The following is a 26,687-nucleotide window of genomic DNA, read 5'->3' as shown; positions in this document are numbered from 1 at the left end:
AACTGAAAATCCGTACTCCCTCGTGTCCGTTTACTGTTTTCTGGCACCTGGGCCAGATGTATGCTTAATGTTGAGAGGACCTGGCTGGCGGCCAGGGGAACACTGTGGTGCCAGGAGCACCTCCGCTCCCCAGCGACACTAAAAAATGTCCCGTCTCCCAAAGCACTAGAAATAAAAACAAAAATAAACAAATGGAACCCTAATTAAACTTACAAGCTTTTGCACAGCAAAGGAAACCATAAACAAAAAGACAACGTACAAAAAATATCTGCAAACGATGTGACCGACAAGGGCTTAATTTCCAAAATATACAGACAGCTCATACAACTCAACGACAAGAAAAACAAACAACCCAATGGAAAAATGGGCAGAAGACCTAAATAGACATTTCTCCAAAGAAGACATACAAATGGCCAATAGGCACGTGAAAAGATGCTCAACATCGCTAATTATTAGAGAAATGCAAATCAAAACTACAATGAGGTACCACCTCACACTGGTCAGAATGACCATCATTAAAAAACTCCACAAATACCAAATGCTAGAGAGGGTGTGGAGAAAAGGGAACCCTCCTAACACTGTTGGTGTGAATGTAAATTGGTGCAGCTACTGTGGAAAACAATATGGAGGCTTCTCAGAAAACTAAAAACAGAGCTACCATATGATCCTGCAATCCCACTCCTGGGCATATAACCAGACAAAACCCCAATTCAAAAAGATACATGCACTTCTATGTTCATAGCACCACTATTCACAATAGCCAAGACATGGAAACAACCTAAACGTCCATTGACAGATGAATGGATAAAGAATATGTAGTACATATATACAATGGAATACGACTCAGCCATAAAAAAGAACAAAATAAGGCCACTTGCAGCAACATGGATGCAATTAGAGATTATCATACTAAGTGAAGTCAGAAAGAGAAAGACAAATACCATATAATATCACTTATATGCAGAATCTAATGACACAAATGAACCTATCTATGAAACAGAAACACACTCACGGACATACAGAATGGATTTGTGGTTGCCAAGGGGGAGGGGGTTGGGGGAGGGAAGGAGTGGGAGGTTGGGGTCAGCAGATGTAAGTTATTATATACAGAATGAATAAACAACAAGGTCCTACTGTACAGCACAGGGAACTATATTCAATGTCCTGTGATAAACCATAATGGAAAAGAATATGAAAAAGAATGTATATTTATGTATAACTGAATCACTTTGCTGTACAGCAGAAATTAATACAACACTGTAACTGAGCTACACTTCAATAAAAAAATTTTTAAAAAGTGCCCCCAGACATTGCCAAATGTCCCCTGAATGGCAAAATGCCCCAATTGAAAACCACTGATGTACAAGGACACACGGAACCATGTTATGCACAGCAGCCATCAGTTAAATACATATCTAAAGACTCCCTCTGCCCCAGTCTCGACTGCCCACTGTGTCTTCCATCCAAGACTGGAAGCCCCTTGAGTGCATGGCCAAGACCCTGCCAGGACCCTGCCATAAACCCAGGCTGGGTGAGGCCAGAGAGCAAGGAAGACCTGGTGTGGGGGACAGGGTGATTGATGGCAAGGGGACAGCAGGTTTACTGCTAAGTAGGATTCTGCTGGTTTGTCCTCCTGCTGTGGCTAGAGACAAGAGCTGTTCCCCTCTGAGTCTCAGTGTCCCCACCCATGAAGTGGGCCACCTGAGAATGTGGTCAGCCTGGGTCAACATGGTTTCTTCTCTGTCCCATGGGGAGCTCCCAGGGCAGAAGCTCGTCTTCCTCCTCCACCCCCATTACCCCCTCCCCAGAGCCCCCAGTCCCGGCCTGGGCCCCACCTTGTGCAGGGAGAACGTCCGCACGCAGAACGTGGCCAGCTCGATGGTGTCCAGCAGGGTGACCTGGATGAATCCGTAGGTCTCCGTGCCCCTGTTGGGCCAGTACTGATCACATTTGATCTGCACCAGGTAAGAGAACAGAGGTGAGTGTGGGCCAGGGCCGACTGAGGGCTTGGGGGCCACAGGGTCCAGGCCTCACCCGTGATTTCTCCTCTAGCCGTGTCATCATAACGATGGTAGCGGACCGCTGCTCCCACACCATACGCCAGAAGTCACCGAAGGTCTCGGGCAGCGGCCCCTGGGTGGCAATGTACGCATTCTGCCGCCGATAGCCATCCACGTAGTTGGCGTTGATATAATCGCTGCCCACGATGCCTACGGCCGGGGTGAGAAGCCAGAGATCAGTGGGGGCACTCTGTCCTTCTCGGCTGGTTCCACCTTGGTCCACCGCCTCCCACTTCCTGGAAGCCCTCCTGGACTGCCTCAATCTGTCCCCAAGGAAATCGTGCGGCATGTCCTTCATGGTTTCTCCACCTCAACACTATAGCCATTTGGGGCCAGATCATTCTTTGCTGGGGGCTGTCCTGTGCATTGCAAGTTATTGAGCAGTATCCCCGGCCCCTAGCCCCTAGACACCACTAACACCTCCTTCCTCTAAGCTGTGACAACAAAAATGTCCCCAGACATCGCCAAATGTTCCGAGTGGTGGAACTGCCCTGATGAGCGTCACTGACGTAGAGGAACAGATGGAAGTATGTCATGGACAGCGGCCATCAGTTAAATACATATCTAAAACTTCCCAGTGGCTTCTGGCTGGCGTTGGACCAGGCCTCAGTCTCCCCACCTGTCCCCTAGCTAGTCCACTCTGGCCTGGCCCCGTGGCAAGAGGAGGCATGGGGGTCTACGCGCTCTCTGTGGAGTGAGGCCGGCCATGATGGAGCCTGGGGCCCCGCGTGCTACCTTCGATGGGCTGGAGGATGACACGGGAGTGGTCGTAGGCGATGACGTTGGCATAGCGGTTTTTGGGCTTGTTCACTTCCAGGTTGGAGTGCTCCCACGTGAACTGCTGGCCCGGATCGATGGACTGCGGGGAAGGGGAAGCGGGGGGTGTCAGGGTGGGTGTCTGTGGGCCCGGGAGAGTGGGAGGCGGGGGCCAGCTCACCTCATACTCCTGGGAGAGCTTGAGGCTATCGTTGGCCTTGAGGCGTTCTGTGTGCTCCGCCATGTCCGTGATGGGGATGGGCGGGTGACTGAGCATGCCTGCCGGAAGAGAAGACCCGCCGGCGTGGCCGGTCACTCGGGGGCCAGCCCGGGGGCCGGGGGGGAGGGCGGGGGGGGTGCTCTACAGTGTGAGTCTGCGATGGACGAGCTGCAGTTAGAGGGAGTGGCGGGGGAGGGGAAGGGGAAGGTTCAGGGCAGCCCCCGTGGGGGCAGGGACCCCAGGCCTGCGGGGCTGGAGGGGGAGCCCGAGGCGGCGGCTCTAGGCCGAGCCCCAGCTCCCACCCTCCCCAGTGCCCCCCGCAACCAGCTGGGGATGCAGGGGCTGGGGAAGGGTCAACCCCCCCAGGACTTCAAGCTCCTGGTGCCTCGTGGCAAGAAGCAGGCAAGTGACACAGAGATGAAGAAGCGGATGCAGCTGGCCGGGCTTTCGGAAATACCGTCCCTGGGGTAGGGGCGGGAGGCCGATACCCCTTTTGGCTCCTTGGGGATCACAGGGACCAAAAAGTCCTCTGCCAGGTGGAGCTGAGGGACCGGGGAGGGGAGACACGGGGTATGTGTGTGTTGGATGGTGAGGCAGCTGCCACGAACCCCTGCCCTCTGAGGGCTCATTTTCTCATCTGGTACATGGGATGGTGACATCCCTTATCTTTGGAGCCCCCGGTGGGGGGATGGCTGGAGGTCGTGGGGTGGGCCTGGCTCTTTCCTCCCCATATCTGAGCCTGCCAGACCCCTGTCCTCTCCTCTCCTGGGGCCTGGTGGCCATGCATGCGCTCACACATTCGCTCTGCAGCTATAGGGAGACTGAGAGCTATACGCCAGCACCGAAGCACTGGTGTTAAACCGATAAAGATGTGCTGAGCCAGCTGGTGAAGAGCTGTTGTTCTGAGCCCCTGCGTGTCCCCCGCCACCCTGGGTGCTGCCCCAGAGCCCACAGCTAAGGGGTCTGAGGCTGGTGTCCATTTGGTGGGTCCCCTATCACATGGGCGATACTTACATGTACATATATGTCTCACCTAGACGCCTGCTCCCAAGCTCGCTCTCTCTCTCTTACACACACACACACACACACACACACACACACACACACACACACACACACACACACACGCAGTCACAACCCGCGACCTCAGGGCCCGGCAGACCACACCCCCGCCCCCCCCACCCCCGAGAAGCCAGCGCAGGACAGGTGGGCAGAGAGAGAGGAGGCGGGATGGAGAAACCAAGGATGAAATACAAACAGGGGCGAAAGGAAGCTAAGAACAGAGAGACACAGGAACTAACTTTCAAAGTGAAACCCCGGCTCCCTGAGGGGGCTGCTGAGGCCTGAATCTGCAGAAACAGCAAACAATAAATAAATGAAAACACGCGGGGAGGCCACCTCCCCCCGCCCCTCGCTGGGTGCACGCGCAGCAGCCGGCGGACAGACGCAAAGGGCAGAGCAACAAGTGAGGGACACACGGCCGCCTGGGCCCCAACCAGAGAACCGACAGCAGCTGCTGTGCACCCCTCCGGCTGGACACCGGCCAGTCCTGATTTTCAGCTGTGACTTCGGAAAGATCCCAAAGCTTTAGGCTCTTCTATCAACACGTCCCCCCAGACCAACCTGGCCTTGGGTCCCCTGTTGGGGTCAGCAGAGGGGACTTTGGAGGAGAGGCAGGATGGTGAGGGAGAAACTTGGGGGCAGGGGAAGGACATACGGGCCCATGCCATGACCTTTAAGGAGGACAGCACCAATCACTTAAACATACACGTTTAAAATCCTCATTTGGATGGAAACAGAATTGATATAAGCTAGTCCAGAGACAGAAAAGAGAAGGAAGTATATCAGGGGTGCCATGAGACCTTTCATGATCTCTTATGAAGGACTGCAGCCATCAGTTAAAATAAATGATCAAAATCCTCGTTTGGATAAACATGGAACTAACATGAGACAGTCCAGCAGCAGAAAAGAGAGAGAAATAAATATGTTAAGAATAGCATGCAAGGCTATATGCATGAGCCCTTCAGGAGGACTGCAGCCATCAGTTCAATATAAATGTTTAAAAATCTCCATCTGGTTGGAAAGAGTTAATATGAACGAGTTCAGAGACAAGAAGTGAAGAGCTGGGTGCAAGCAGAGAGACAGACGTTACCACGCTGTGAGCTCATAAGGAGAACAGCAGCCATCAGTTAAATTAAAAATTCCTTATTTGGTGAGAAGCAGCTGGCATGAGCCCGTTAAGAGGGAGGAGGTGAGGGAATGAGAGGATCACTGCACATGAAGATGATCAAGGGCAAGATCCTGATTCACTTCTCCCACCAAGCATGGCAGGCAACTCGGCTGAATCCTATTAACCTACAGGGAACTATAAAGAGGCAGGGAGAACATGAGCATCTGCGGCCATGGAGGGGAGAGAGACAGACTGTGGTGGAGGCGGAATTCTTGCGCCTTGCTAGGGGCAGGTCCCTGGGGAATGTGGGAAAAACCCTACCACCCACCACTGAGTGGCCTTAAGACTAGAGGTGTGAACAGAAGCAGAGCTCGTTCTGCCAGAAGAAATGAGGATTCAGAAAAGTTTTGCTTTTGTCTTTGTCTGAAGATGTCCTTTAAGCTCCCAGAGAAGACAGCAGCCACCAGTTAAATGCAACTCTTCAAAAGCCTCCTTTGCTTGTAAGCAGAATCAACCCACGACAGTTCCAAACCCAGAGCCACGGAGGAATTTGGGAATTAGGAACTGAATCGTACCAAGCACAGTTCAGTGGGAGCAGTCCTCGGGATCCACCGAGGTGGCAGCTTCCTCTCTCCCTACGCTACCTCTCCCCTCCCCCACCCCGTCGCTGTCGTCCATGGCACCTGGGATCAGCACATACCTGGCGTCTGGAAGTTAATGCGTCTCATTTCCACGGGGTCCTTGGGGTGGTGGGGGGCGAGGTCGGCGTTGTTCAGTAGGCATTTGGTGCGGGGCTCTGAGTCCTTGCGTTTACTTTGTAGGAGCAAGCAGACACGCGAACATGTGACCCAGCTGCGCACAACTGGGGTTCCCACGACCACGCACAGACACGTGTGCAACGGCTGGAGCAGCCAGGCGCCCGCTCACCCAACAGGCACGACGCCACCCCAGTTCCCCTCCTTGGCCTCCAAAGGGCAGGACCAGTTCTTACCTGTCAGGCTTACTGCTCCCGAAAACACAGGTGAGGAGTTGGGGAGGGGGGGAAAGAAAACAGGTGAGGGTGTGCTGGCCATCAGGGGCCTGTTCTGTGACTGTGGGTGGCTTTCTTTTCCTGAGTCTCGGTCTCCTCCAGAAAATGGGGCTAATCCTTCCTGCGTGGGTCCCCCGCCACAAGGAATAACATCTCAGCCCTCTCTTTCTAAGCTGGGACATGTCCCACGTGACCTTGTTTAAACTGGACAGAGGCAGCCCCCACCCCAAATCTTGCCCAGTGGAGCGCCAGACTTGACAGGAGTCAAATCACTGGCTGGGTTGGAACCCTAGCCCTGCCATTTCCCAGGCTGTGTGACTTTGATCAGGTGGCTTAATTTCTCTGAGCCCTGGTTTCCCTGTCTGGACCATACAGGGCTTCTGCGATGATCCTCTGAGATGACTGTTCCCCGCTGGATCTTTCCAGACCCCTCTCCTTTTTTAAGAAGACTTCCCTCCTGTCAAGTGGTGGGGGGGCAGGGGGCTCACTTCTTGTAGAGCAAGATGGCAATAACGATGCAGATGATGAAAACCACAGCCAGCACGGGCCCGATCACCCAGATGAGCCCCTCCTCGCCATCCACAATGGGCTGTGGGTCTGGGTTATCCAGCTGGAAGGGGTCTGAGAAGGGGCTTGCCGCAAATGTCTGCAGGAATGGGGTGGGGGGACCTCCATCAGTGCCCGTCCTCCTCACGGTGGCCACATGGGTCTTTCTCAATCACAAATCCATGTCCATCCCCTACTCTAAACCCTCCTGCAGCTCCCAAGAACCCTGACCCTGGTGGCCTGCATGGCCTGGCCCTTGCCAATCTTCACTCTCCCCCTTCCTGTTTCAGCCACTCTGAAATCCCTTTTGCTCCTCTTGCACCCCAGACCTTTGCACATGCAAACTGTGGGATGCCCTTCCTTTACCGAACTCTTACACATCCGTCAAAGCCTTAGTTCCAAAATCCTTTCCTCTAAAAAACCTTCCCTATGGGATACCCTCAACCTCAAACCGTTCCCTCTGCCCAACTCTGACCACAGTTAGGAAGATCTGTGTCTGGTTCTGAGGTCAGGGCCCTAGGGACTGGCCTGCCTCACTCAGTGGGTGTGGCTGGATATGGGCAGACACCATTTGGGACTTACAGGTTCACTCTTCTGCAGCACAGCAAGCACAAAGAGAACGTATCGGTGGCCAGGCTCCAAGCCCCTGTTGTCAAAGCCACCGTACTGCTTCTGGTCGCCGGGATGGAAGGTGGGTGGCAGCACTGAGAAGCGAGCCGCGATGTAGGGCCGGGGCACCTCCAGCTGGCGTGAGTGCCGCAGGCTGCGCCTCTGCAGCCGTGCGATATCCTGGATCAGCTGTGGGAACAGAGATGTGGGCTGCTCAGAACCTGGCTGGGAGCAACTGGGCTCACGAAAGCTGGGACATGTCTGGGCCCCACTGGTTGGGCCCCAGGCTCTTACCTCCTCCAGGTCCATTTCCTCTGGGCTACCCAGCGGGGTCAGGAACTGGCCACCACGAGATTTGCGCAGTGGCACCATCACAATGAAGTAGTTCCTATCAGGAGATGGAGTCATGGGAGGTTGTCTACTAGCATGACCAAGGGATGCTATCTGGGGCTGAGCTGGGGAGCTGTCCCTCTCTGAATCTTCCCTTCTGCTCATACAATGGGCGTATGGCCCCAGTCACATAGGACTATAGTTCCTGATTCAAGCCTCCAGGCTTTTGATGATACTGTACCTTTTGCCTAGAAAGCCTACCCTGTGCAATTACAGTTGACCCTTCAACAACATGGGGGTTAAGGGGGCCGACCCCCTGAGCAGTCAAAAATCCATATATAAGTACAGTTGGTCCTCTGTATCAACGGTTCTCTATCTGTGGATTCAACCAGCCGTAGATCGTGTAATACTGTAGTCTGTACTTGTTGAAAGAAATACGCATATAAGTGGACCCATGTAATTCAAACCTATGCTGTTCAAGGGTCAACTGTATATTTCTCAAACTCCTACACATCCTTCAAAACCCCAGCTTCCATGCCCACACAGTCTTGTAATCCTCGATTTTTCCCCGCTTCCCAGAGTCATCCTCTCCTTACTGGGGACTCTCAGCCCTGGTGCCTCTCACTGCCACACCATGGGACTGAGGGTGTCTGTGTCCAGCTCTGCCTCCCCACCAGTCTAGGAACCTAGAACCAGTATAAGGTCAGGCATATGGGGGCGTCAGGGAATGCTCAAGGAGCAGACACGAGGCCACATTTAGTGACAACATCTACGAGAAGCACTGGACCTTCAGGGGAACCACACAGGGTGGGGCTGATGCGATCTCTGTTTTACAGACAGGTGAGGAAACTGAGGCACAGAGAGGTCAAGCGGCTGGCCCCAGTCACAGAGCTGGCTGGTGGAGGGGTGCAAAATCCCTGAGGGGGGCGAGTTGAGCTTACTGGACGGGCACAGGGCTCTGGCCGTCGGGCAGATACACCACGATGTAGCCATCGGAGTCGGGCTTGGGGGTCACGCTGGGCTTAGAGCTGAGCAGGTTGAAGGCGGTCCAGGCAGTGACTGTCTGCTGGAGGCCACCCAGGCTGCTGCCGCGGTTGGTCAGCACGAAGTTGTAAAAGGTGTTGGGCTTGAGGTGCGTGATGAGCTTCTTGGTGGTGCGGCCGTCCACGTCCAGCGTGAGCCCATTGTACTGGATCTGTGGGCCGGGCCAGCTCAGTAGGGCTCTGGGTTGAGCCCCTGGTCCTGACCGAGCCTGGATCCCAGACTTAGCCCTGACCCTGCCAACTGTGACCCCAGACTGAGCCTCAATCCCAGCTGAGCCCCAATTCCAACAGAGCCTTGATCCCAGACTAAGTCTTGACCCCAAACTCAGCCCCAACCCCGGATTGAGCCCCGAACCCAGGATGAGCTATAATCGCAGCCAAGTCCCGGCTCTAAGTCCCAATCCTTAAACAGCCCTAATTCCAGACTGAGGCTTGAGCCTAGACTGAGACACTGAGCCTGAATCCTAGCTGAGCCCCGATCCCAGGCTAAGCCCCAGCTCTGACTGAGCCCTAATCCCCTACTGAGCCCCAAACCCAGAATGAACTTCAACCCCTGGGACTGATCCCAGGCTAGGCCCCAATTCTGACTGAGCCTTGATCCCAGACTAATAAGTCTCGACATCAGACTAAGCCCCAACTCTAGACTGAGCCTCAAGCCTACCCGGCAGCGAGTCCAGCTGACCCCGAGCCCTGGACTCAGCCCCGACTCCAGACCAGGCCCCGACCCCGGCCAAGCCCCACCCCCCAACTCGTCGGGAGGCTGCACCTTGTAGGGCGTGGGTGAGTGGTAGTTGTCGGGGAACTCCCAGCTGAGCAAGACCGCCGTCTTCATGATCATCTTCACCTTGAAGTTCTTGGGCGAGACTGTGCCAGGCAGCGGCAGGCGGGAAAGAGCAAAGGAGAGGTCCCGTGAGTGCTGGGGGGCGGGGGGAGCGGGGGGACGGGGTTGTGTGTGGGGCGGCCCAGGCGCTCCCTGTCGTCCGCTGTGCCCGTGGCCTTACTGCCTGGCCCTGGCCCGGCCCTGCCTGTTCCAAGTCCCTGCCGCGGGAGACGGCGCAGCTGCAGAGAGAAGGCGGAGGTGGAGGGGGGTTGGGGGGGGACGGGGTGGGCTGGGGGCGGTGTAGGGGGGCGGCCGTGCCACCTAGGTGTGTCCCACCTTTGCCAACGCCGGAGCCTCGGGGTCCGGACTCGCCTTGAGCGTCCACGAGGAAGCAGAAAAGTGACCACTTACCTGGGCGGGGGAGAGGGAGGGGGCTGGGGTGGGGGTGGGCGCGAGGCCCGGTCCGGCTCTGGTGCGGGGATCACCGCGCGCCTACCTTGGTCCCGCAGGAACGTCCGGTAGCGGACGGGGGGGCTGTAAGGGCCGGGGCCGCGGCGCGTGTGGGCCCGCACTTGGAGGTCATAGGCCGTGTCGGGCTTGAGGCCCTGCAGCGTGAGCACGTTCTCGGCGCCCGGCTCGGCTGCCGCGGGCAGCTCGGTCTCTCGGGCGGGGCCCAGGGCGCCGGCCTCCCGCACAGCCACCGTATACTTGACAATGGCCCCGTTGCGCTCGGCGGGCACTGGCGGCAGCCAGCGGAGCAGGACTGTGCCGGCGGAGGCGTTGCCGGCCGCCTCGAGGATCTGTGGGTGGCCGTGGGGCGTATCCTCGGGGATGCTCAGGACCTCGGCCACCTCCTCGCCCAGGCCGCCTCGGCTCCGGGCCGCCAGCCGGAACACGTACGTGGCGCCCTTGTGCACGCCCGACGCAGTGTAGTGGTCCTCAGTGGGCGGGAACTCCAGTGTGGCCAGGGGCGACGAGTCCTCGCGGCCGAACTGCAGGCGATAGCCCAGCACCTGGTCCTCGGCGGTGCCGGCCGGGGGCTCCCAGCGTGCCAGCAGGCTGCCCTCGGTGGTCTGCTGCACCGACAGGGTGGGGCGGCCCAGCACTGTGGGGGGGATACAGGGCCGGGGTCAGCCTGGGAGCACAGGGTGAGATTGCCCTTTTTTTTTTTTTTTGGCCACACCGTGCAGCTTGTGGGATCTTAGTTCCCTGACCAGGGATTGAACCCGGGCCCTCCGCAGTGAAAGCGTGGAGTCCTAACCACTGGACCGCCAGAGAATTCCCAAGGGGTTGCAATTTTTAAAAGCGGTCTTGGGAAGGCCTCGCTCAGAAGCAAAGACTTGAAGGAGGTGAGGGAGGGAGCCGCGGGGAGGTCTGGGGAGAAAAGTGATTCAGGTAGAAGGAACAGCCAGTGCAAAGGTCCTGAGGTGAAACTGTGCTGGGTGAGTGCAAGGAACAGCGAGGAAGCAGGGGACTCATAGGACCCGATAAAGGAAAACATTAACAGATGTCACAGCAGGCCCGCATCTATGTTTCTCCTTCTTCTGTTAGTAAGTCACTCAGCTCTTGCCTCATTTATTCACCCCTTGCCTCCTGCCGGCACCTGATTAATATCCATGGAACGGAGGAGTGTCCAAAACCCTGTCCCTGCCCCCACGGTTCTCACAGTCTGGGTAGTGATCAAGGTGTCAAGGCCCTGAGAAGCCCTGCAGTGCTGAAGCTCTACACATGAAACCAGGCCTCTCCACTGCAGGACTTATCAGGACCTTTAATGGATGGTGGTGTGAACAGTCACAGTGTATGCAGCAGGTTCCGCTTAGCAAGCATGGCTCTAATGTAAAGTCCCTGAGAAAGGACGGCAGATCACAGGAAGCTTCCTGGAAGAGGTGACATGGGCGCTGGAGGACACAGAGACTAGGCAGACGAAGGGAACGGTAGGGGCATGGGCTGGCAGCAGTGTGGAGGGGTGCTGTGTCCAGCTGGGAGGCCTTGAACATCAGGCTCTGTGGTCAGCAGTGAGGCATGGAGGGTGCAGGAAGTGGGGTGGAGGCCACGGGGGCCTTTGTTCCTCGAACACACCAAGCTTGTTCCCTCCTCTGAGCCTTTGCCCGGGCTCTGCTCTCTGCCTAGAATACCCTCCCCCCTTACATTTTCATGGCTGTCTCTCTCTCCTCACTCAGCTGTGTCTGGCTGGTGAAAAACCAGCCTCTTGGGACTGATGGGAGGGGCCCGAGGGGGAAACTGAGGCAGGGCTGCCAGGAGAGGAGGCTTCAGGGTGCAGCAGGGGAGATGGGCACACCACCCTGAAATGACAACCCGCCTGGGGTGATCAGAGCTGGGATAGGGGAGGCACGGGGTGCTGGGGGCAGGAGAGGTGCAGAGAGGCGGCCTGACCAAGACCGTGGCACGGGGGTGAGTGGGGAAGGCTTCCTGAGGAGGTGCTGACTAACCAAAGACCCAAAGGATGCAGAGGAGACGGCCAGCCCGGAGAAGGGTATCCAGGCAGGGGGAACAGGAGGCAGAGGGTGAGGAGTTAAGAGTTGGCTGTTAAAGGTTTCCATCTGGCTAGAGCTGAGCGGGGCTGGACCACACTGGGTCTTAATATCCTCTGGAGCAGCCCCACACCTTTGCTCTCCCTGTTCCTCCCGCTTGGCGCATCCTCCCCACCAACAGGGGCTCAAGAACTCTGCAGGGATGCTCTGAGGGCAAAGGGGCCATAGAGGGTCTCGCACCTGCTCCCTTGGTCACTACCACCTTGGGTTTACTGCGAGCGCCATCTCCTTTCATGGTATAGGCGGCTACCGTGATGGAATAGGCGGTCTCAGGCTGCAGGTTTGTGATGATCATCTCCTGCGGGCAGGGGCAGGGGTGGGGAATCAGTGACACAACCAGGGCTGCCCACCCTCCTCCCCATGCTAGGGACAAGCAAGGCAGACACGGGGCCCAATCTGCGGGCAGAGACGTGCACCCGAGCTCATGCACAGACCCCGACATGTAGCACGTCCATGCTGAGATGGGCACAGGTGGTCTGACATCTGTCATGGACCGCCTGGCCCAGTGCAGTCCCCGCCCCTCTGGTCCCCAGCTACCACTCTTGCCCCACCCCCGTTCTGTCCTCCCTGCAGTGGCCCCCAGAGGGTGCCTGTGAGCAGCTGAGTCAGGTCTCCAGGGCTCTGGTCTCCCTGGGGGCAAAAGCCCAAGTCCTTCGCACCACCCCAAGTCCTCTGCCGCCCACAAGGCCCTGCACGACCTGCCCCTGTCCCCTCCCTGCCCTCACCTCCTCCCTCCCTCACTCTGCTCCAGCCACACGGGACTGCCTTGCTATCCCTCCTCCAACCAGACATGGTCCTGCCCCAGGGCCTTTGCACTGACTGTGTCCCCCCCCACCCGAACCCTGTCTCCACTACATCCATTGGTGTGCTGGAGATTCCTTATACCAGCTCTTGAAAGCCAACAGTCGAATTTTCAGAAAATTTGCAAGCCACTTATTAAACAGCCGTTATTATAAATGAAATTATATAAACGTACGATCAAATAAATATAAAAACAAAGGTAATAAGTACTCAAAACCCACCCCTCCGTCATTATTTTATCACGTTTACTATTATCTATGTCCTCGACATTATTCTATTCTGTCTCATATCTGTGTGATACAAATACTATACAATGACGAGCTACCACAAATCTGGTAGGTAGCTTGAAATCGACACGGTGGGAGTATTTACACCATGGAAAACGGCAAATGCTACCAGTCAGGACTGCGCCCACCCGACAGCTGGCTGTTCAAGCGTTTACACCACTATCTATGCCCCGTCCCCACCAGAGCTGTAACTAGACACGTATTTGTGTCTTGTTGCAAGTAACATCCCTCTCCCCTGAACCGTGACCCCCAGGAAAACGGGCTCTGGCGTGTCTTGGTCACCGCCACATCCACGGCACCTAGCACAGGATCGGCAGGTGCTCAGTAAATCGCTGCTCATTCAGTGAATGACAGAGCACCCTGACCCTCACACAGTCACACGCGTGTCCATGTTTCCCACACATGCACACCCACAAATATGTCCGGCATGCCTGGGAGCTCCGGGGTGGCCCCAGGTCAGGAGCATGAGGAGGGGGGGCAGGATGCACGAACAGAGGGTCTCCTGCCCCTGAGCCTCACATTCAGTCCTTCCTGGGGTCTTGGTGGGTTGGAGGGTCTGAGCTGGAGCCATGTGGGAACCTCCCCCCAGACTGGGGTTGGGCGGGGCGGGGGAGAAGCAGAGCTACTGGAGTGGGTGGGGCCGTGTCAATTTAACATCAGGCTTGGGGCTGTCAGAAGAGCCTGTGGCCCCTATCTTAGGGGCAGAAAGACAGCCCAGAGAGATGCAGCGACTTGCCCAGAGTCACACAGCAATCCTGACTCTGGTTCAGGGCCTCCTGCAGGCCTCCTTTCCCACTTGGGGCCCACTGACCCCTCTCATCACGCCAGGGCCAGAATGAAGGGGACACTTTGGCCTAAGAGAGAAACTTTGAGGTCAGGTAGGGCTGAGTCAGGTGACAGAAGGGTCAGGCTAGGCTGGAAAGTGACTCAGTTTGGATCTGCCAGGCCTGGGTGCAACAGGGGAGGCTGTGGGCTGGAGGGGGTTGGTTAACGCTGTCGAACAGCTGGAGCAAAGGTGTGGTGGAGAAGACCCAGGCCGGGAGCTAGGCTGGAGGAGGGAAGTTGGGAGGCAGGAGGCCAGCGGAGTCCAGGGGCCATTCAGCTAAGAATGGATACCTCTGCGGTCCCCAGCAGAAGCCCATGTGCATCATGCAAAACCGAGGCTGCCAGCTAGCTCCAAGAGGTAACTAGGTGTGTGCATCGGGGGCCCAGGGGAGGAGACCCTTTTACAAGGGGCGTGCGGGGGATGGGGTCACAACACTGCACAGCCCGCCCGCGGGAAGAGCATGGCAGCGGCGCGGGGTGGCAGGGGGGCACTACTTACATATTCGGCCGTGTCGTCCGTCTCCCACTGAGCGCGGGAGGAGGCGGCAGGGGAGAGAGGAGGAGGTGAGCGGAGTAGCCAAAGAGAGAGAAACACAGAGCAGCAGCGAGAGGGCGGGAGCGCAGGGGGCCCGGGCCCCGCCCCACCCAGGCCCCGCCCCGGAGCCCCGCCCACCTGGGCATCGGCCAGCATGACGTCCTTGATGCGCGGCGGCCCTCGGGCCTCAGCGCCCTCCATGCGCACGTAGTGGACCTGGTAGCCGCGGATCTGGCCGTGCTGCCGGCCGGGCGCGGGTGAGCGCCACAGCACGCGAATAGCCGTGGCGTTGAGCGCCTCCGCCTCCACCTTCCGCGGCGGCGCGCTGGGCACTGGCGGGTTGGGGGGAGGGGAGGGGCGGGCGGGGCCGTTACTGGGGTGCCCAGCCCTGCCCCGGGCAGCGCCACTGACCGATGCCAAGGTGCCGAGTGACTGCCGGTTAACCCGGCGCTCTGAGCGCTCACCGCTGGCCCGGAGGGAATACCTCCTTCACGCTTCCCACAGCCCGGGGAGGGGGCCCTGATGGTGCACCCCATTTACAGACGGGCAGCTGAGGTCCCCCAGAGCCTAGGTCACCTGCCCAGGGCCACAAGACATGAGCAGGCCGTGCATGCCCCACTCTAAGAGGTTTACCCACACCGCTTCCAAACTCAGAGCATCCCTTCTAGACAGGGGTTCTTATGCTCCCTTTACAGATGGGGAAACCGAGGCACAGAGAGTTGATCCCAGGACCACAGGGTTATCAAGAGGCAAAGCCGGGATGGGAACCCGGGCAGTCCAGCTGCACGCTCCCACACACTCCAGGGTGCAGCCTGCCCACTCCGCACTGGAGCGCTTTCTCAGCCAGCCCCCAAGCTCAGAGCCCTCGCCACCCACCCTGCCCCCACCCCAAGGCCTGGCGTGAAGAACCGCTTCATTTCTTCCCCATGGTTAGGACAAAATGTTGGGGCTGCCAACCGAAACTTCTAGGCCAATGGCTCAGAAAACAGCTGGTCCAGGTTTCCTGCAATTTTATTGGGGAAGCTGCCTGCTTCATTTTCCCCCATGCCCCCAGCTTCTACTGTGTGACTAGCATCTTAGAACATTCTAGCTCGGCTACGGTGGGAATATTTACACCACAGAAATCGGCCAGTGCTACAAATCAGTCTCTATGCCCCAGAGAGCTGGTGGTTAACCATCATCAGCACGCAATCTACCTACTTTCTAGGTAGGATGGCTCAGACCCAAGTAGCTCCAAATCTCAGGTTATCCCTAGAGTCTAAAAAACCAGGTTTCTGGGGTCAGGGACCATAATTTTTGTTGCAAGTGCTGCTTGCTGTTTCCTACACTCCATTTCCATGGCTTCCACCACCGGACCAAAATACAGGGCTCCCCGCTTAACGTTCCAGGCCCAAGGCTCAGAGAGAAAATGTAGCCCGGAAGGTCCAGAACAGAGAATTCCAAGATCAAGGAGCCCGGGTTGGCTTGGGGAGGCTGATGGCCGCTTGTCTCCCTCTCCTGATTGTGGCTTCTATGGTTGGCTAAAAAGTTCATTCCGTTTTTTCCATAAGATCTTACTGAAAAACCCGAAAGAACTTTTTGGCCAACCCAATACCTTCTGACCACCAGCCAGCCCAGTTTTCCAGGGACAGAAGGCTCCAAGGCAGGGGCCGGGCTGGGGCCTGGGGGTCCCGGGGGTCCCAGGCCGGGGCCGGTGCTTACCGTCCTCGTCGGTGCGGATGACCACGGGCGAGCTCTCGGGCCCTGGTCCCACCTCTGTGTGAGCGATGGCCGTGATGCGGTACTCCGTCCACTTGTCCAAGGCCTCCAGCAGGATCTGGGTGGTGGTCGGGGGGATGCCGTTCACCTCCTTGGGTTGCGGGTCCTCTGAGCCCAGCGGTCGGTAGCGGACGCTATAGCTCACCAGGGCCCCGTTGTGCGTGTCCGGCGGCGGCGGGCGCCAACTTACCAAAATGGCCGTGGAGCGCGTGCTGACACATTTAACGTCTTGAGGGGGGGCTGACGGTTCTATTGGGGGGGGAGAACGTGGGGGTGGGGAAGGGAGGCGGGATGGGCGGGGAGGGGGTGGGGAAACAGAGGATGGGAAAGAGAAAATAAAAAAGAAGATGATAACAAACAAAACAGAACCAAACCAAAGAGAAGTCGAACCCAAAAGAAGCGGGTGTCAACCAAAGGTGAGATGGGCGGGTGGGTGGGCGGGTGGGGATGGGGGCAGAGAGGGCTGGCCAAGAACGCTGCACTCACCACATGGGGCTGCACTTGGCACACAGTAGGTCTTAGGGAGAGGGTAGCCACAGTTCCCAAGGAGCATATGCACGTGTGCTGTGCACCGTGCCAAGTGGAACAGCAGTAAAAGCCCCATTTACTGGGCACCTACTATGTGCCGGGCACCATGCCAAGTGGCACAGCAGTAAAAGCCCCACTTACTGGCACCTACTATGTGCCAGGCATGGTGATAAATGAAATAGCAATAAAAGTCCCCTATACTGGGCACCTACTATGTACCAGGCACCATGCCAAGTGAAACAGCAGTAAAAGCCCCACTCACTGGGCACCTATTATGTGCCAGGCACGGTGCCAAAACAACAGTAAATGTACTTATTTATTGAACACCTACTGTGTGCCAGGTATAGCACCAGGAATACAATGACAATAAATGTACTTATCTATTGAACACCTACTGTGTGCTAGGCACTGTGCCAGAAGAACAGCAATAAAAGCCTCATTTATTGGGCACCTACTATGTGCCAGGCACCGTGCCAAGGGCTTCACAGAATAACAGTAAGTGTACTTATTTAGTGAACACCTACTGTGCACCAGGCACAGCACAGGAGCAGAATGACAGTAAATGTACTTATTTATAGAACATCTACCGTGTGCTAGGCACTGTGCCAGAGGAATAGCAAAAGCTCCATTTACTGGGCACCTACTATGTGCCAGCCACTAGGCCAAATGCAAAAGCAATAAAAGCCCCATTAATTCAGTAACTACTATGTGCCAGGCACGGTGCCAAGGGCTGCACAGAATGGCAGGTGAAAAATCTACTTATTGAACCCTACTATGTGCCAAGCATCATGCCAAGGGCTTCACAGAATAACAGTGAAATATTTATCGCACACCTACTGTGTGCCAAGCATTGTGCCAGAAGAATAGCAAAAGCTCCATTTACTGGGCACCTACTATGTGCCAGGCACAGCACCAGGGATGGAATAACTGTAAACACTAATTTACTGAATACCTACTGTGTGTCAGGGGAATAGCAGTAAAAGCCCCATTTATTGGGCACCTACTATGTGCTCGGCGTGTCTCTAAAAGCTTCACAGGTTAACAGTAAGAGCATCTATTTACTGAACGCCTGTATTGCCAGGGACCCCAGAGGGCAACCCTGTGGTTACTTCTTGGCCTCACTTGCAAAGAAAACAATGTCTGAGTCTTGAGCACCTACTGTGTGCCAGTTAGCATGCCAAGGGCTATACAGAGTAATAATAAAAAGCCCCTGTGTATTGGGGACCTACTGTGATGGCACTGGGTCAGGGCTTTATAGATAACACAGCCCACAGTTAGCACCTACTGTGTGCCAAAGTTTTAGTAGCTCATAGTTCTTCTGTTTTGAGCCCCTACTGTTCACCTGATGCCAACCTAAGCCCACTGCAGATCAATAGCACATCTCATTTATTGAACACCTACTATGGGCTGGTCACTGCAACAGCCCTCTGAAGATAAAAGTAGCCGTTGCCATTTACGCGGCGCCTACTGCATGCCAGGCACTGTGCTAAGGTCTTTACTGAAACAGAAAAACAGTGCCCACATACTAGGTACCTACAACATGCTAGGTACTATACTAAGGACTATGTAGAACATTAGTACTCATTTCTTAACAGGGCCTACTGTGTGTCAGGCCCTGTTATTACTGGATAACAGTAATAGTCCCTACGTTTGAAGCGTCTACTATGTGTCAAGCACTGTGCTAATGACCTTATACAAAAATAGTAATAGTTCTTACTTATTGAGTACCTACTATTTACACACACAGTTCCAAGAACCTTGCAGACAACAGTTTCATGTTTGGAGCAAAAACGAAACCATGCTAGGCCCTTCCAGACTGACAGTGGCTCCCATCTGAGCACCTACTATGTGCTTAGCACCAGGCCAACCTCTTTGAAGTGCCACTTACTGACCGCTTACTGGATGCCAGGCACTGTGCCAAGGGTTTTTGCAGAGCAATCACTGTAGCCCCCATGTTTCGGGGACCTACTGTGTACCTGGCACCAGGTTGAGCTTGTTACAAGCTGCTAGTAGCTTCCATTCATGGACTGCCAACTCTGTGCCCAGCACCCTGCCAATCCATATTTAGACTGAAAATGGCAGCTGCCATTTATGGAGCACCTACTGTGTGCCAGGCAGCTCGCTAAGGACTTTGTTAAACAACAGTGATACTCCCCATATATTAAGCACGAACTGTGTGCGTTAAGGGCTTTATGGAGTATCAGTAATAGTCTCCATGTGCCGAGCACCTACTATGGGCCAGGCCCTGTGTTAAGAGCATTACGGTAGATAATCCTCATGTTCTATGCATATTCTGCACACCCAGCAGCCTAGGCCCTCTGCAGACTCAAAATACGGCCCACTGATTGTGCCTCATTTAATTCTCATGACCCCCTTACGTGGCTGGAACTAGCACCCCTCCACCGCCACCCCATGTTCCAGGTGGGGAAATGGGTTTCAAAGCCCACCTGGTTTGCCTGGCATTCTTTTATCATTGGTTGTACACCTACTGGGTGCCAGGGCCCACCCGTTCTGGGTGCTCACCTCCCATGTTACAGGTGAGGAAACTGAGGCCCAGAAAAGGCAAGTGGCTTGCCCCAGGGCACGCGGCGCGAGCCAGGCCTTGAAGCCAGGCTCAGCTGCTGTCCATGGGCTGTCTTGGTTGAGGCTGGGAATTCAGACCTCAGCCTGTGCCTTTATCAGCTCAGGCCAGCTGAGGATGGCTGGAGCCACACCCCCTCAAATGCCCATGACCCTAGAGGCCGCCTCGTCTGGAGGGAGGCTCAGAGAGGTAACTGGCCTTGCTTGAGGTCAAGGCATAGAGAACCTTCACCATCATGCTAGCCGCGCTTATTCACTGCATGTGTTTACAGACCACTTACTATGTGCACACCCCACGCTAGGGTCTGGGACCCAGAGATGAATCAGAGGTCCCCATCCTCAAAGACATCAGGCTACCAGAGACCCCAGAGGCCACTCCAATGGCTTACTGCCACCAGAATGACTCTCTGGCCTCACTTAAATTGAAACACTGGGGTTCCCTCCTCCGGAAATAGACACTTGGGGGTCCCCTCCCCCATTTCTTGACCAGCCACCCCAACCAAAAGTGCCCGGGGGGAATCAAGCAGGAGTGGAAAAACCAACCGAGGAATGTGCCAGAAGGAATGGATTCGCTAAGAAAGGGGAAGGAAAAATAAAACCAAAACCATAATAAAAGAAGAAACAACGATGATGGTGATGACGATGAGAAAAACCATAATAAAAGAAAGAAAGGCGCCTTCCAGAAAACTCCCAGTCTGGTTACCTACCTTCCACTCTTCAACTGCTAACTTAAAAGACTTTCTTACGAGGGAGGGAACGGCGGAGCGCTGCGCTACAAGGCCAGACCGAGCTCTGGGTGGGTCTCTGGCCGCCAGCGGGCACGCAGCCCTGCTCCGGCCCCAGTGTGGGCACGCTGCAGTTCCGGGCTGGCGCCGACGAGGCAGGAAGGTGGGACGGTGTCTGGGGAGACCCACGGCTGAGCGGTCTGGCCTCCACCTACCCTTGAGTTCAGCCTAAGAAGCCCGCACTCCCCGGGGGGGATACGCCTGGCCCTGCGTCTCGGCTGCCAGATCTCTCGGGCCCCACCCGTCTTCGGGTGCGAAGTGGGGAGTCCCTTCTCCCCCACTCCCTGTCCTGGGCCGCCCCGGAGGTTCGGAGGTTCGCGTGGCTGGGCCAAAGCCGCTTTCTCGACGACCTTGGGACCTTGGAGGCCGCCTCCTTCACAATCCGGCCAAACCTGCGTGACTTGTTGGGAGGGTGCGGGGCAGTGTGGATGCGCACACGGGGCGGGGGGTGTGTGTGTGTGGGGGGGGGGTGTTGGGGGGTGGGGGGGCGTGGTTCCGGATGCCACGTTCCTGGGCAGGTGTGCCTCTCGGCAGCGGGGTGGAGAGTTTAGGGGACTGAATTTGGGCTCTGGACGGTCTGCACAGCCCAGAGCTGCTGGGGCACACGGGGCACAGGCTAGGGGGCACGCAGGGTGGGCCGTTTTTGTGAACCCGCTAGAGACCAGCGCGTACTCACCTTCGCGGCACCTGTGCCAGTCTCTCACGTGGCCACCCAAGCCACAGGACACCCTCACTGATCGCCTCACGCACAAACATTCCTGTGAGTTGCGGAGCGCTCGGCTCGGCCCCGGTGGGGCGGGGAGGAAGGGAGGGGGCCGGGGGTGACGGTGGGGTGCTGTGTCTCCAAGTCCCCTGATCCCAGCGGCTCAGACACCCCGGCCCAAGTTGCTGTCACTCAGGACTGACCCGTGACGCCCTGTGTGCGCACGCCCGGGGGCGGGGGAGGCGGGGGCTTGAAGGTTTGAACACTGAGGCAGCTTCCGGAACAAGGCCTGGGGTGGCTACCCCGTGACTGACTGAGCAGGGGGAGGGGAGAAGAAGAAAGGGGGGGGTCACGGCGGGGGCCACTTGGGCCAGACTGAGCAGAGAAGAGGGAGCAGAGGGAGGAGGGGGAGGCAGGGAGGCGGCGGTCGGAGGGGCCTGCCTAGGCCCTGAGCTCAGAGCAGGCAGGGAGGGCGCGGCGGGGGCCACGGTGTGGCCCAGAGCCCGCTGCAGTGTTCTGGCCAAAAGGTGACTCTGTGACAGGGAGGCCAGGCGGGCACAGCGAAGAACTCCAGGAATTCGAGGGCCCTATGTTTTGGGGGTCCTGCGCTCCCCCCCAGAACCTGGCATCAGCTCTGACTCCCCCACGCCCCCGAGCCCCTGGCAATGGGGACCCAGTCTTGGGGGCAAGAAGGGCCATCTGGGGAGGTAGGATCGTCTCTGCATCCTCTGCTCTCTCGGAAGGATGGGGTGTGAGCTGTGACGGCGTCACAGACCCCTCCAAACACCTGTGAGATGGGCGTAACGTGGCCATTCCACTAACCCCAAATCCGGGAGAGGCAGAGGAGAGAGGAGGTGCCATCAGCGAAACCGGCCACGGCTGTACCCCAGGGAGATGGAGAAATTGGAGCCTGCGGGGCCCACGGGTGAGCCCCTCACTGCACTGGTGGGGGAACCGAGGCGCAGCGTGGATGCAAGCGCGCCCGAGGCGGAGGAGCGAAGCGGGACGGGCGGAGGCGCCCCCCACCCTTGCGCAGGCCCCGCCCGGGGCAGTGCGCAGGCGCCGGCCAGGTCCCCACCCCCCCAGGTCAGGGCGGGGTCCGCGAGACACCTACTGGACTGCAGCGTGCGCTGCCGCACCACCGAGGTGAAGGCGCCCAGGCCTTGCGGGGAGCGCGCCGCCAGGCGGAAGGCATATTCGGTGTTGGGCTTGAGGTCGTCCACCACGAAGGCCGTGGCCGGGTCGAAGGTCCTCCCGACCTGGGGGCGGGGTGGGGAGAGAGACGGAGATGGAGAGAGACAGAGAGAAACCAGAGAGATACAGACACAGACCTCACAGAGTGATGGAAATGGAGAAGGAGAAAAGAGTGAGAGGTGGAAAAATTAGCAACGGACAGGGGCAAAGAGAAGGGGGGAAGAGAGACATTCCGGCACAGGCTCGGGGAGACAAGGGAGTCGCCCAGAGCGGGAGCCGGGGGCGAGCGCCAGCCCGCCTCCCCCCCCCAACCCCCCCACGCACCTCTCTGCCGTGGTCGCCTTCCCGGAACAGGAGCTCATATTTGATGATGCTTTCCTGCCGCGGGGGGCTCCACGAGAGCCCGATGCTCGTCTCCGACTTGGCTTCGGCCCGGAAGTTCATGGGCTGGCCAGGCACTGCGGGGGAGGGGGCGAAGAGGACTGGCATTGGGGGGAGGCCTGGGCCCGCATAGGGTATCCAACCCACCAGGTTCCCATTCTCCCAAAAAGGGCCCCGTGAAGCTCAGCACCACCCTAAAAGGAAGGGCTTGTTAGGCTCTGGATGCTTCTGGAGTGTTCTCCGCTGTTCTTATTTCTCTTATTTTCCCAGGGATGCCCTACCGCCCCTCGTTGTCAGCTGCCCACCCCAATCCCCCCATCCTCTCTGCTGCCAGCGGGAAAACATTTTTAAAAATCCCGTTTTCAACGCACCCCAGCATCCTCCCCATTCCCCCAGTTAAACAGAAAACTGGTGGGGACCATAATTTGGAATGTGGATCTCCACCCTGTATCTGATTTACAGCAGCAGAGTTCCAAACCTCCTGTCCCTTTGCTTGGACAGCTGCCTGACTCTTCCTGGATTTGAGGTTCCAAAGCCTGAGTCCATAAGAAAAAGCCCAGAAACCTGCAGAGAGCTGGGGCCCCACGCACCTAAATGCTCCACACCCTTACCCCACGTCCTTCACCCCAGCAGGTGAGAGACCAGCTCACAGACTTTGGGTTAGCACACTTTCTATTATTTCAAAATGGGCGGCATGGATCCCTCCAGTGAGAGCAGCGAACAGCGGTTCTCAAACTCAGAGATGGATGGGAGCCGGGGCAGTTAACAGAGAAGAGGGAGGCGAACGGAAACCACACCCCTTTTCTCAGATGCAGCCGGCGGCGGCATCTATCTGGATGCCATCGGACGACCGATTGTAGCCCTATGGGCTTGCCAAATCGGATTTTCCAAGGGTAGCCAGAAATCTGGGTTTTCTAGGACAACCTCCCGCTTTGCAACGCTGGCGTGAAAATACTTTAAAGCACCATGCAGGCCAGATAAACCACGTGGTAGCTTCCAGGTAAGATGGGCCGGCTGCATGCTGGGAGACACATCACCGCATGGCCGCCTCCTTCCCTCTGGTGGGACAGCCCCGAAACCTGCTGCCCCACCGCCCCACGAAGCTGTGCTTCCCGCGGGCATCTCACCTCCCTGCTGTGTCTTGACCTGGATGGGGTCCGAGAGGGGCCCATCGCCTACGGAGGTGAAGGCCAGCACGCGCACGGTGTACGTCTCGTCCTCCAGCAGGCTGCCCACGGTGGTCAGCAGGCTGTCGTCCACGTTGTGCTTCTGCCAGTTGCCCACGGGGTGCTCGGGCTCCATGGTGTAGTAGACCCGGTAGCCCCGGATCAGGCCGTTGGGTTCCACGGGTTCCTCCCACTGAATGATCATGGTGGTGGCGCTGAGCATCCGGGCCTGCACGTTTCGGGGCGCGCTGGCAGGGGCCTGCTCGCCAGTGCGGGTGACCACCGACTCGCTGGGCGGACCCTGGCCGATGGAGTTGACGGCTGACACCCAGATCTCATACTCCGAGTTGGGGCTCAGGCCGCCGATGCTGTAACGCGTCGTGGTGATGTCCTCTTTGATCTGGTATGGCCCGTCCTGGCTCTTGGACTTATATTCGATGACGTAGTAGGACACGGGGTCTGGGTTGCCAGAGTCCCACGTGATGGTGATGCTGGTGGCTGTGTTCTCTGTCACCACAGGGGTCCCGGGGGCTTTGGGGAGAGCTGTGGGTGGGAGGCAAGGTCACACATCGGGCACGCTGGCTGCAGACCCCAAAGGCTGTGTGACTTTTAGTCACACAACTGCCCTCTCTGAGCCTTCATTTCCTTGGTGGCAACCATGGGCCTAACAACCCCTAGCCCACCATCTATAGCAGGTGTTGGCAAACTACAGACCAAGGGCTGGCACCTGTTTTTGTAAATAAAGTTTTATCAGCCCACAGCCATGCTTATGTATCGCTGCTGGCTGCTTCTGTGCTATGATGGTAGAATTGAGTGGCTACAGCAGAGACTAGATGGCCCGTAAAGTTGAAAATTTTTACTTAAAAAAAAATTGGCTGTTTAAGAAACATAGTCACTTCTGAAGGAAACAGTGGCGGCCCCTGGGCTACAGCTCTTCTCTGTGCTTTACTGTGCTTCACTCTGCTCAGCCACGGGGCCCTTCTGTCTGTTCACACTTCACACTTGCTGTTCCCTGCCCCTGGAATGCTCAGATGGCCAGATGGCTTAAGGCCACCCTCATCACCCTGGCTAAAGGTGCCCTTGCCCAGTTCTTATCACTGCCTGATGGTACGTCATGACCAGGTTTGTATGTTGTCCCCACCAGCAGGGACCGAGGTTGGTTTACAGTGTGTCCCCAGCACCTGGATAAAACTGTGACTTTCTCTCCCACTTGGCCCAAGATCTCATATCACACAGGCCCCAGGAAGCATGCACCAGAAGAAGTTCAATCCCTCAGCAAAATGACCAACACACCAGCTGATGCTGACACTTTCTATGGCCCTAGGGCAGGGCTCGGCAACCTTTACCTGCAGAGGGCCACACGGTAAATCTTTTCAGCTTTGCAGACCACATGGCCTTTGCTGAGAATTACTCAGCTCTGTCACTGTAGCCCCAAAGCTGCCACAAGCCAGGTGTGAACAAATGGGCAGGTGTCAATAAAGCTTTATATATAAAAACAAGTGGAGGGCCGGATTCAGCCCATGGGCTGTAGTCTGCTGGCCCCTGTTACAAAGCTAGAAAAATTATTTGGGGGCACCCTCCTCTGAATCTCGCCACAAACTTGAGACATCAGGAGAATCTGTAATCCCTCCCCACCCCCCAATGCTCTACCTCTCTGAGTTTTGCACAGCCTGTTTCCCTTTTCAACTTTTACTCTTTCCCCGACCTAGCTTTCCTGGGAGTTGGAACCTTTATTCTGCGGGTCTGAGTGGTGCTACATAGTCCCCATCACTGCTCTAATCAGTCTGCATCATAGCTGCCGGGCTACGTGTCATCTCCCACTTTGGACCGTGAGCCCAATAGAGCAAGACTGAGTCTCGTTCCATGGGGCCAGGCCCAGAATAATTTGTCACCAATAAGTGTTTGTTGACTGTCCTCTTCACAGCCAGGAAGGACTGAATCCTGAAGAGTAACTCAGAGGTTTTCCACCCGTACCCCCCACCTACACATGAGGTCCGACCTGCCTCCCCCATGCCCCATGGCCCCTGCTTACATTTCACTGTGATCTGGGCCACGGCCTCGATGACGCCCAGGCTGGACATGGCCACGCACGTGTAGTTGGCAGAGTCCTTGACGTCTGTGAGTTCCAGCACGTTCCGGCCCACGGGCATGTCATCCTCAGGCGTCAGGTCCTCGGCCCCCTGCATCCACTTGACGTATGGCATGGGCGAGCCCACAGCCACGCAGGTGATGTTCACGTTGCCACCTGGCATGATCTCGTGGCTCGTGGGCAAGATGGAGAACCGTGGAGCCACGCGGCGGACTGGGGGATGGGGTGGGTGGGAGATGTAGGGGTGGGGGAGGGGAGGGAGATGCAGGGGGTTGGGGGGATGGGGAGACGGAATGCAGGGGAGAAAAGAAAGAAAAGCAGGAAGAAAGAAAGAAGGAAAGAAAGAAAAAAAGGAAAAAAAAAAAGTGGAAAACAATTTAAATATAAACAGGGCTGTTTCCTTCCCCCCAGTTGAAATTTTTTCTTCCAAATGAAAGAAAATAACAACAACAAAAAAAAACAAATTAAAAAACCAAATTCCAACACAAAGAAACCAAAACTTCAAAGGAAGGTACTTCACAAACAATATAGAGAGAGATATATCGATATATAATAAAAGAGACATGAAGCATTATTCCATAGCAACAGGGTTTCAGAGACCAGAGTGGCTGGTCCACAGCACAGTTAGGAACACAAAAATTTATCAGCCGTTTCTCATCTTTGCTGACAGACGTGGCTTCGGGGAGCAGCCCCTCCGCCCGCTCTCCCAACTGGGGAGCTTCGGAAGATTCGGGCTGCAGGGGTCGGGGGGCTCTGGGAAGGTTGGACGGGGCGGGGGGGGGGGCGGGGGAGGTCATGGGAAGAGTTGGGACCAAGAGGCAGAGGGGACCAGGATGTCAGCCCCCCATCCTCACTCCCTCTGGTGACCCGGGGCCCCGCCCACTTCCCCGGGGGGCCCTCAAGGAAAAGATGAGAAACT

General features: G+C 56.7%; 1 protein-coding gene across 1 annotated transcript in view; it reads right to left on the bottom strand.

Annotated features, from left to right (window-relative positions):
- The window catches only part of PTPRS (protein tyrosine phosphatase receptor type S), a 121,486-nt gene that overhangs the window by 7,489 nt on the left and 87,310 nt on the right, over positions 1-26,687 (bottom strand). The window contains exons 7-27 of the mRNA XM_082379269.1: positions 25,712-25,981; positions 23,641-24,222; positions 22,457-22,590; positions 22,053-22,197; positions 16,286-16,591; positions 14,723-14,916; positions 14,549-14,575; positions 12,317-12,434; positions 10,081-10,689; positions 9,531-9,628; positions 8,663-8,916; positions 7,686-7,779; positions 7,365-7,580; positions 6,725-6,882; positions 6,198-6,209; positions 5,907-6,019; positions 4,338-4,385; positions 2,998-3,095; positions 2,796-2,919; positions 2,035-2,210; positions 1,836-1,955 (exon numbers count right to left, since the gene is read on the bottom strand). Coding sequence (XP_082235395.1) covers positions 1,836-1,955; positions 2,035-2,210; positions 2,796-2,919; positions 2,998-3,095; positions 4,338-4,385; positions 5,907-6,019; positions 6,198-6,209; positions 6,725-6,882; positions 7,365-7,580; positions 7,686-7,779; positions 8,663-8,916; positions 9,531-9,628; positions 10,081-10,689; positions 12,317-12,434; positions 14,549-14,575; positions 14,723-14,916; positions 16,286-16,591; positions 22,053-22,197; positions 22,457-22,590; positions 23,641-24,222; positions 25,712-25,981 — 3,896 coding nt within the window. The remainder of the gene's footprint in view (positions 1-1,835; positions 1,956-2,034; positions 2,211-2,795; positions 2,920-2,997; positions 3,096-4,337; positions 4,386-5,906; positions 6,020-6,197; positions 6,210-6,724; positions 6,883-7,364; positions 7,581-7,685; positions 7,780-8,662; positions 8,917-9,530; positions 9,629-10,080; positions 10,690-12,316; positions 12,435-14,548; positions 14,576-14,722; positions 14,917-16,285; positions 16,592-22,052; positions 22,198-22,456; positions 22,591-23,640; positions 24,223-25,711; positions 25,982-26,687) is intronic.

Source organism: Balaenoptera borealis (genome assembly GCF_965194805.1).
Source record: "Balaenoptera borealis genome assembly, chromosome: 2".
NCBI classification, from domain to species: domain Eukaryota; kingdom Metazoa; phylum Chordata; class Mammalia; order Artiodactyla; family Balaenopteridae; genus Balaenoptera; species Balaenoptera borealis.
The sequence above is the reverse complement of the archived record's forward strand: the minus strand, read 5'-3'. Positions and strand labels throughout refer to the sequence as shown.